Consider the following 8,564-nt stretch of genomic DNA (forward strand, 5'->3'; position numbering starts at 1 on the left):
TCTAAAGATCAAAAGAGAATGTTAAAAATGCCTTCGTTTGATATCACATTTAGTTCACTTATGTTCATGACAGTCTTTTGATTATTTGCTCGTGATTTATTATTGCAGCTCCGGCTACAATTAGAGTTCATTTTAATAGGAGCTCGACAAAGCACCAGCCAAGGCTGTTGCAGTGGAGACAGACGCCTCTTGACGGTCTCAACAATTAATCCCGAATATAAATATAACTTGTATTTTCCATTCTTTATGCACATTTATATATTGAAAAATGTTTTTTTTTATGTTTTTATTTTAGGTTATAGCATATAGAATGGTCGATTCCACCTCCAGTTTAATTAATATGAAACTTTATTTGAGAGGAGACCCTCGTTTGGATGAACTGCACTATTATTCTGAAATGGAAATCCAAGTGAGGATTATCTCATTCATTAATATTCATGAAAATATATTACACGGTTAAATCAGAGCCTCTTTACCACTTTTGGAAAGTATTCCGCTGCTATGGAAAAAAATGCTCCAATTTGTATAAACGATGGTGTTGTTCACAAACAATTACAGCCAAAACGAGAACGTTGAAAGGTGATTTTCTCTGAAGACGAACACACAGGGTCCAAAATGCATTACTACCGAGGGCAGGCTGGTTTTCTTGTTATTTTAATCAATCACAATAAAGCTATAATACGTTTTAAGATATTACATTTTGTTTTAGGTAATCTAATTTAGTTACTTAGTTCGCATTTTTTCATGTAGGCCTTGTTCCCAACTCACTTTACATCATCCCTTTTGATGGGAAAATTGTTAATTCATAGGTTTGTTTTTTTCATGAGTGAAATAGACACTGAGACCTGTTTAAATGTCCCTTTTACGGTAGCCTACACTTTGTTTTTATGCAAACGCAAAATATACTAGATGCAAATGAAATTAAGAACGACGTGGGCCTACATCTAAGTAGAGCATTCAATGTAATGTCGTTTTTTATTCAGTATAACTTTTTCCAATTGTGGGCTCTCACGTGGTATAGATTTATTTAACAATTTGAAGGGGAGGGGTTTTCTTAACAACCCTCGCAATTGACTGGTTACCGCTGTTGCCTGTAAGGCCGCACGGGCGCTTGGATTGGACGAAGTGGGCGGTTCTGCATGTGTCTTTCGTTCATAGAAGGGCAGGGTAGGCAGAAGGTGATCAATCTCCATCCGTCAACATTGGCAATCACCTTACCACTGTGCAAGACGCACAAGATAATGCGATTGATTTGATTTTTATAATATTTTTTCCAATTGTGAAATTTTCCTCTGACGCACCGCTGGGGTTCGGATTGGAAAAACAGCGTTGGTTGACGTAAACTCCTTATTTGCAGTTTGCGTATTTCTCCTCCAATTGTGTGCGCACCTTCTTACCGGTGTCTCGCTTTCAAGAACATTTTCTCCATGTGGATATTTTTGATGTACCGGATCTTCTTGGTTTGACTACAAATAAAGCAAATAAGGAAACAGGATCCCAAACGCAAGGTGAGTGGTAAATGCAAAGTTTTCGTTGTTTTATATAGGCCTGTGTAGTCCGTTTAGGCTTCTTCCTTCTGTGTTATTCGTCATTTTGATGAAATGATTTATACAATTGAGCCTACTGTAAGCTATTCGCATTCTTCGAAAACGATATATTTGTATTTGATAAGACTAAGAAGTTTGCATTTGGTTGCAATTTGCGTTGGCTACTGTTGTGCGCTCATTGATAATGGTCATTGTACATGGTCCTTGTAAACAATCACGCTCGTCAGGGGAAGCTATTAATAATTACCTGACAGTAAACTCCCCACTGGAAATGTAGTTTTTATGGTCAATTAATATTCTAAATGCTACTTCTGGTTTGGTTGTGCACTTATTATCTGAATGGAAAACTCTGAGGCCTGACAAGACAAATGTAATGTATATCTTTGAGGTGTTGTTAATTTATTTTGCTCGTAAGACCTTTTCTCATAATGGTATCCCTGGAGCTCTCATCTGAATCGCAATAGAGTTCATTTGCACAGAGTTTTTCGCCATTTACATTTGCTTAAACTCCTTCCTGCGGTTATGGAAATAGAGTGAAGTATTTACGCCTCAATACAAATCCATCAGCTGGTCCGTGTCCACAGCATGGACCCAAGTAGGTCTATTTAGGGACCAAAGACATTGTAGCCAGTCAATGAAGTAAAAAAATAAATAAATAACGATTTCTTTCAACCTTTACATTAAGGCACCCCCGTTCAATTACTGAAATGCATCTACATATGATATCATATATGCCATCAGGCCTGTTGGTTTGATTTCAAATTTGTATTTGAATATTTTTCTAAGTTGATACGCTTGGAGCATATTTCAATCGGATAGATATTCTTATTATCAGGATATGACCATGTTATAACAATGAAAACAACTATTAAAATGCAGAATTAATGTTCTTTTTGTGTATATATATATACAAAAAGAACACTAATTCTGCATTTTAATAGTTGTTTATATATATATATATATAAATCTAAGATTAAAAACAAGACATTTTATAATGTGTCACATCTAGTGTCTGCTGAAAGAGAATGTTCCATTAAAGGCAATCCTGTGGAACACACTCCAGAAGATGTGGATATTATATAGGCCTAGAATATGTATTTGTAAAATATAATGTCATGCAATATTTTGACAAGCAGCCGACTCCATTTTCGTTTCAACATTAAACTTTGGTCCATTTGTTATTTTACGCAGGGCCTGTTATAGCCTATAGGCCTAGACAAACTACGTATGAAATAGTCTAATAAATTGGGCTGATTTTGCCATATCATGGCCTACATTAACAGTGAAATGAATTATAAGGCTGTTTATGTGAAGCTTGTGCGTGTACTTGTATTTTATGCAGGCTGTTATGACACTTTACATATTTGTGTGCCCAATTATCTGGATCCAAATGCATGCTTTATTTTATTGATCAAAGTCATTCATCTTATCTTGCAGGCCTCTCCATGCACCGAAAATGTGCGTAATGGGGAATGTACTGTTTTTAACGGTGGATGCATTGATCAAAACAAGGACAAGAGGTTGCCCATAAGAAGTCATGCGTCAAAAGGAATTAATACACGACTGGCGACAGATTTCATCCGTAATTATTTCTTTACTGTAGTGATGGATGACTGCAACCTGAGTTTATAATTGGATATCGTTTAGCCACGTTAACGCGTCATGTCATACTTTGTTGGAAACCTTTGTAAACGGCTAATCTTTGGATTTTTGGAGAGGGAATCGGCTTTTTGATTCACTTTTTTTGATACGACTCGCGTAAAAGTTGGAAGTCTCAATCAAAAAGTCCTATAGGCAACTCGAATATAGCAACGTTTTGAAATTGGAAATATAAGTTGGCTTTGATATTGTTTCAGTCTATTTCCAATTGAATTAACCATAATTTAAATATAAGGCCATTTCAATTATTATAATCAAATGTAGTTTGATGAATTGCTCTTTGTAGGCTACTAAATATAAATGAGTAACCAACATAAATATATATTTTCACATTCTACTCACAATGAGTTTTCCATTGCAGGATTTCATCAAGGGACTGCAACGTCGGGGGAAACGAACATTTCCGCACGGACTTTGGTTTCCCCGTGTCCGTTTCTAGCATGATGTCATACCTCAAACAGGCCCCGTACGGCATGAACGGAATGGGGCTCAGCGGTACCGCCATGGACCTACTGCACCCATCAGTGGGGTATCCAGGTAAAACGCCCCCCAAACACTTCACACTAACTGTGCCAAATCCAAATCACCTGTGAAGTTATATTGGACAGTTAGTTAGTTATCTGTTGCTCATCATGGACAAATATAGGACCAGTTAGCACACACTGCTCTCCCGCAATACATTCCATGTGCATCTGGAGAATGACACTTCCAATATGCACGGAAAAGCATAATTAAGCACAAGTTATTGTCAGTCTATAGGATGGTATGATTTAATAACAAGACTATTTTCCGTTTCCACATATTACGTGACTAAGTAACTTTAGACCTAGTGTGATTACGGTGAAGGTCTATTATAGTGCAGAAGATTCTGTGATTTAAAACGGTTAAATATATATATATATCATTCGTAGGTTAATTTCGTTTTGAAGAAACACTTGACTTTGATTTTGAAGCTAGCTACTTCAGAAAATATATGAACATTTTGAGATGGAAGCTTTGAATACTTATATTGAACCTCGTTTGTTTTGATGAACAATGTTTTTCATTTCGTTTTATTATCAGATCGAAATGGCTTCGAAGAGTTTCCATTGACAGGTTTCTATTCCATTTCAGCGCATCCGAGGAAACAGCGGAGAGAGAGGACAACTTTTACTCGCACTCAGCTGGACATTCTGGAGTCCCTTTTCGGCAAGACGCGCTACCCAGACATTTTCATGCGGGAAGAGGTCGCACTGAAAATCAATTTGCCTGAGTCTAGAGTCCAGGTTTGTGCAGAATTGCAATTATATAGTTACTACAGTACTGTAGCCTACTATTGTTTGTGTGAACTTGTTTGCCATTTGTGGGAACTTGCCGAACTTGCAGTGCAAAACTGCAACGACCTGGACAGGGCCTATTACTGCACATTTCAATCAAAACGTTACCTTTTATGTTGGATTTGAATGAGTTTCAACACAGTTAAGTATTTATTTGGGCTAAATGTTATGTATCCTACACTGCAATTCAGCTTTTAGCTGCAATTGCATACTACAGAAATAAACAATATTCATAATCTGTTATCATTAACTGGTTCTGATAGTTCAACAAATACATACAATTCCATGTTTTCAAATATAATTTATGTTCAGCTCTCACATAAGGGCCACCTTTAGAAGTTATGAGCCCCCTTTTGAAATGGGCGTGACACGCCTTTATGTAACCAGCTTTTGTACCCCTCTCACAGGCTTACTGCAATTATGGCAGCTTCCTCTCGAGTTTCACAGATTTAGCTGAGAAATGTGCAGAGTATGCAGGGTAGGCAGCCAAGCCTGTGCAGAGGTAGCCTGCAAATCGAACACTAACTGCACAACGGTTTCGTGTCATTTCCAAGTGTTTGTGATGCCTAAAATGGGAGAGGAGAATCAGTGAATAAAGAATAAGGGTGCTTTGTTGACCTACAAGAATATATTAACGATTGGTTGATAAAGTTGATATTAGTTATGCCTTTGCGATTGTACAAATGACAAAGCATTCAATATTCTCAAATGGAAATAGATTTTCAGTTTGTTGCAATCAATCAATGTTTTACAAATTTGTTTGGGTGGATGACATACAGCATTTTAAAGTCGACCCCTTGCCTCTTGTTGTGCAGGTATGGTTCAAGAACAGGAGAGCCAAGTGCCGTCAGCAGGCCCAGAGTGGAAACAATGCTAAAGTCCGGCCGGCCAAGAAGAAGTCTTCTCCAACCAGGGAGAGCACAGGCTCAGAGAGCAGTGGTCAGTTCACCCCTCCGGTAGTGACCAGCACCGGCTCCTCTTCCTCTTCCTCTGCCTCGTCCGGTGGCTCTCATCCCTCCGGCCATGGAGGCCAAGGCCTGAGCAGCACTTCTACCTCCGTCACCGCCCCAGTGTCCTCCATCTGGAGTCCTGCGCCCATCTCCCCGGCCCCCGCACCACCCCCTGTCCCCGACCCCACTCCCCCCACCAGTGCCTCCTGCATGCAGAGGTCTGTGTCAGGTACTGGAGGCACGTCCTCCTACCCGGTGTCCTACAGCCAGACAGCAGCGGCCTATGGGCAGGGCTACCCCGCCCCAGCGTCAACGGGCTCCTACTTCGGAGGGGTGGAATGCAGCTCGTACCTGGCCCCTATGCACTCTCACCACCACCCCCACCATCCGCACCAGCTCAGCCCCATGACGGGCTCCTCTATGTCTGGCCATCCACACCACCACATAGGGCAGACCTCAGGGCACCACCACCATCACCACCCCCACCACCACCAGGCCTACAGCGGGGCCGGCCTGGCCTTCAACTCCTCAGACTGTCTGGATTACAAAGAACAAACGGCAGCGGCCGCAGCCTCTTCATGGAAACTCAACTTCAACACCACCGACTGCTTGGACTACAAAGACCAGGCTTCCTCCTGGCGTTTCCAAGTCTTGTGACTTTTTTTTTTACTCCTTTCAAATAAGTATTTTTGTTTCGTTTTTTTTTGTTGAAGAGCTTTTTTCTTCAAAGCATTAAGAAGTTAACTAATAGTAGAGACAATTATCAAGCCTTTTTTAAGTTAATGTTTGGAAAAATCAAGTAGCTCACAGATGAAAAAGCCTGTAAGGGTGGCATCTTCTTTGACCATTTCATGAATCAACTTTAGAACACGCTTGAATTGGACCTCCTCACCCGTACTTTGGAACATCAAGGAATATTTTTCTACACGTGAACTCTGAAAACTGCCCTCCAACAAGTTCAAAGTATGTAGTTTATCCCTTTGAGTTAGAATTGTTTTTTCAGGATGGAGCAAGAGCTCTGTGTTATGGATTTTCCATAAATATTCCCAAGAACGACCAATTGAGTGCGAACCTTTTGTCACAAAATTTGTTTTATGGTAAAATATGATATTTTATGCTCATGTATTTGATATAGGCCTACCCATTAGAGACCATTTAAATTGAGAAATTAAGATGCTGCTATTGTTTTCAGTTTGCTGATATTCAAATTTATGTTAATTCCAACTTGAATATTGTTCATTGTCCGAACTGTAGTGTTGTATTTTGGAAGTTTATTTGCAGCACTTGTTTATAAGGTAAAATATTTTGCTATTGTTCTTAACGAAGAAAATGTGAATTAGACACGCAATGTCAGTATTCCAATGAAATAAAAAATGTACATTCGTGTCTTTATAATAAAGATTCGTTAAAAACATGGTTGGTTTTTCCAATATAAAGAGTGTTCTTATCTGAATTGTAATGGTGCCTAGTAGTGCTTTTTTTTTGGCAGGTTTAGATTACATTCATTTAAATACTTAGACGGGCCTCAGAACTGTATAACCAAAGAATAAACATATTTTAAAAGTAGTATATTGTAAACAAATTGAATTTTTAATTTTTAATTCAAAGGCTAATAATGGACTTGGCCTAAAGATGGTTTAATTTCTTTATCCATGTGCCACTTTACTGCCATTATGAGCAGGGCTCTGTTTTTTGCGCAATCGTGTGACATGCCTGGATTTGAACATGTATTTAAAAAACTTTCATCAAACTATCCTCTTTTCATGTCAGATATTTCAGCACCATCCTTCATTTTGGGTGTGTTTCTCGTTTCTGCATAACGCTTAAAATACAGGAAAACATCTTGCTATGTCATATGATTACGCAGAAACACAAGGCCCTAATTATGATTTATTTTCATTATCCCTTTGAGAGAAGTTGTCATTTTTAATATGAATGTTGATGAGACCAAATAGCGCAACAAATTTTATGATGAACACACATTTTTTGACCTCCTGTTCAACCCGTCTCTATTCATGTAAAATCGAAGACAGACGGGTCTATTATTTTTGATTGAACATTCGGTGGAAACAAAATAAAACAGCAAAAATCTTGTCTTTAGATTATCGCATTTTAAAATAGGCCTACTGCATTGATATAGGTTATTCAGTAACAAGTTTGTCTTTTTAAATTGAAGTTGCGGCCTAAAATGGGAATGAAATGGGCCTAAGAAGGACAATTGCAATAGGCTATCGGTTCCTATAATTAGTGTTACATAAAGTTACATATTTGTAGTGATCCTTCGTCACAAAATGCATAATAGCTTTCAGGTTTTGCGTTTATTTGTTTTGGGGAGTGACAATTTGGTGTTTTTACCCAAGAGATTTGTAATTATAATCCACATTAAGATGCCAACTCCATCATGCATCCTCAAATGTATTCGAAAAATTATGTTCATGTTTATTTTGGGCTCTGTGATTTAATTTGAAGGGCTGTCAAACGTGTGTGTTTTTGGTTTTACTATCCTTGTTTGGACCGGAAGTCCTCACAAGGATAGTAAAACAAGGAAAATTCAGACAAGTGGGGACCTAAAAATAGGTTTAGGGGTTAAGGGATTGGGGTTAAGGTTAGGGTTAGGTAAATAGGTTAGGTAAAAAAAAGAAAATAGGATTTTGAATGGGAATCAATTGTTTAGTCCCCACAAGGATAGTAAAACAAGTGTGTGTGTGTGGTGGTGGTGGTGGTGGTGGTGGTGGGGGGGGACTGACAAAACTACGAATGTGTATATATGTAAAACTATGTGGTGCAAATTGTAATATTCCTATACTTAGAAATCACAAGCGTCTTTGCATTTCCACGACCACAATCCCTCCAGTGGCCACCAGCTCAATGAATAAACTTCACAGAGGTTCAATCAAAACAAATGCAGATTAGCAAACATGTATCCTGGCATGCTGAGCATTTTTCTTTGCATGTTGACAGTAATATATAATGTTGTTGATCCAAGACACAAAAAGAGGACAAATCACGATTTTAATTAACAGAAATCCCTGCTCTTGCGCTGTTCCACACCACAGTCGACCAGCTGGACAAACAGGTTTGGGCAAACATGG

General features: G+C 38.7%; 1 protein-coding gene across 1 annotated transcript; it reads left to right on the forward strand.

Annotated features, from left to right (window-relative positions):
• Positions 1-1,227: 1,227 nt before the first annotated feature.
• On the forward strand, positions 1,228-6,785 carry LOC139423859 (homeobox protein OTX1 B-like). The gene is made up of 4 exons (XM_071175499.1): positions 1,228-1,508; positions 3,568-3,743; positions 4,320-4,471; positions 5,338-6,785. The coding sequence occupies exons 2-4, from the start codon at positions 3,647-3,649 to the stop codon at positions 6,127-6,129; spliced, it is 1,041 nt and encodes a 346-aa protein (XP_071031600.1). The 5' UTR covers positions 1,228-1,508; positions 3,568-3,646; the 3' UTR covers positions 6,130-6,785.
• The last annotated feature ends 1,779 nt before the right edge of the window (positions 6,786-8,564 follow it).

Source organism: Oncorhynchus clarkii, chromosome 13 (genome assembly GCF_045791955.1).
Source record: "Oncorhynchus clarkii lewisi isolate Uvic-CL-2024 chromosome 13, UVic_Ocla_1.0, whole genome shotgun sequence".
Taxonomy (NCBI): Eukaryota; Metazoa; Chordata; class Actinopteri; order Salmoniformes; family Salmonidae; genus Oncorhynchus; species Oncorhynchus clarkii.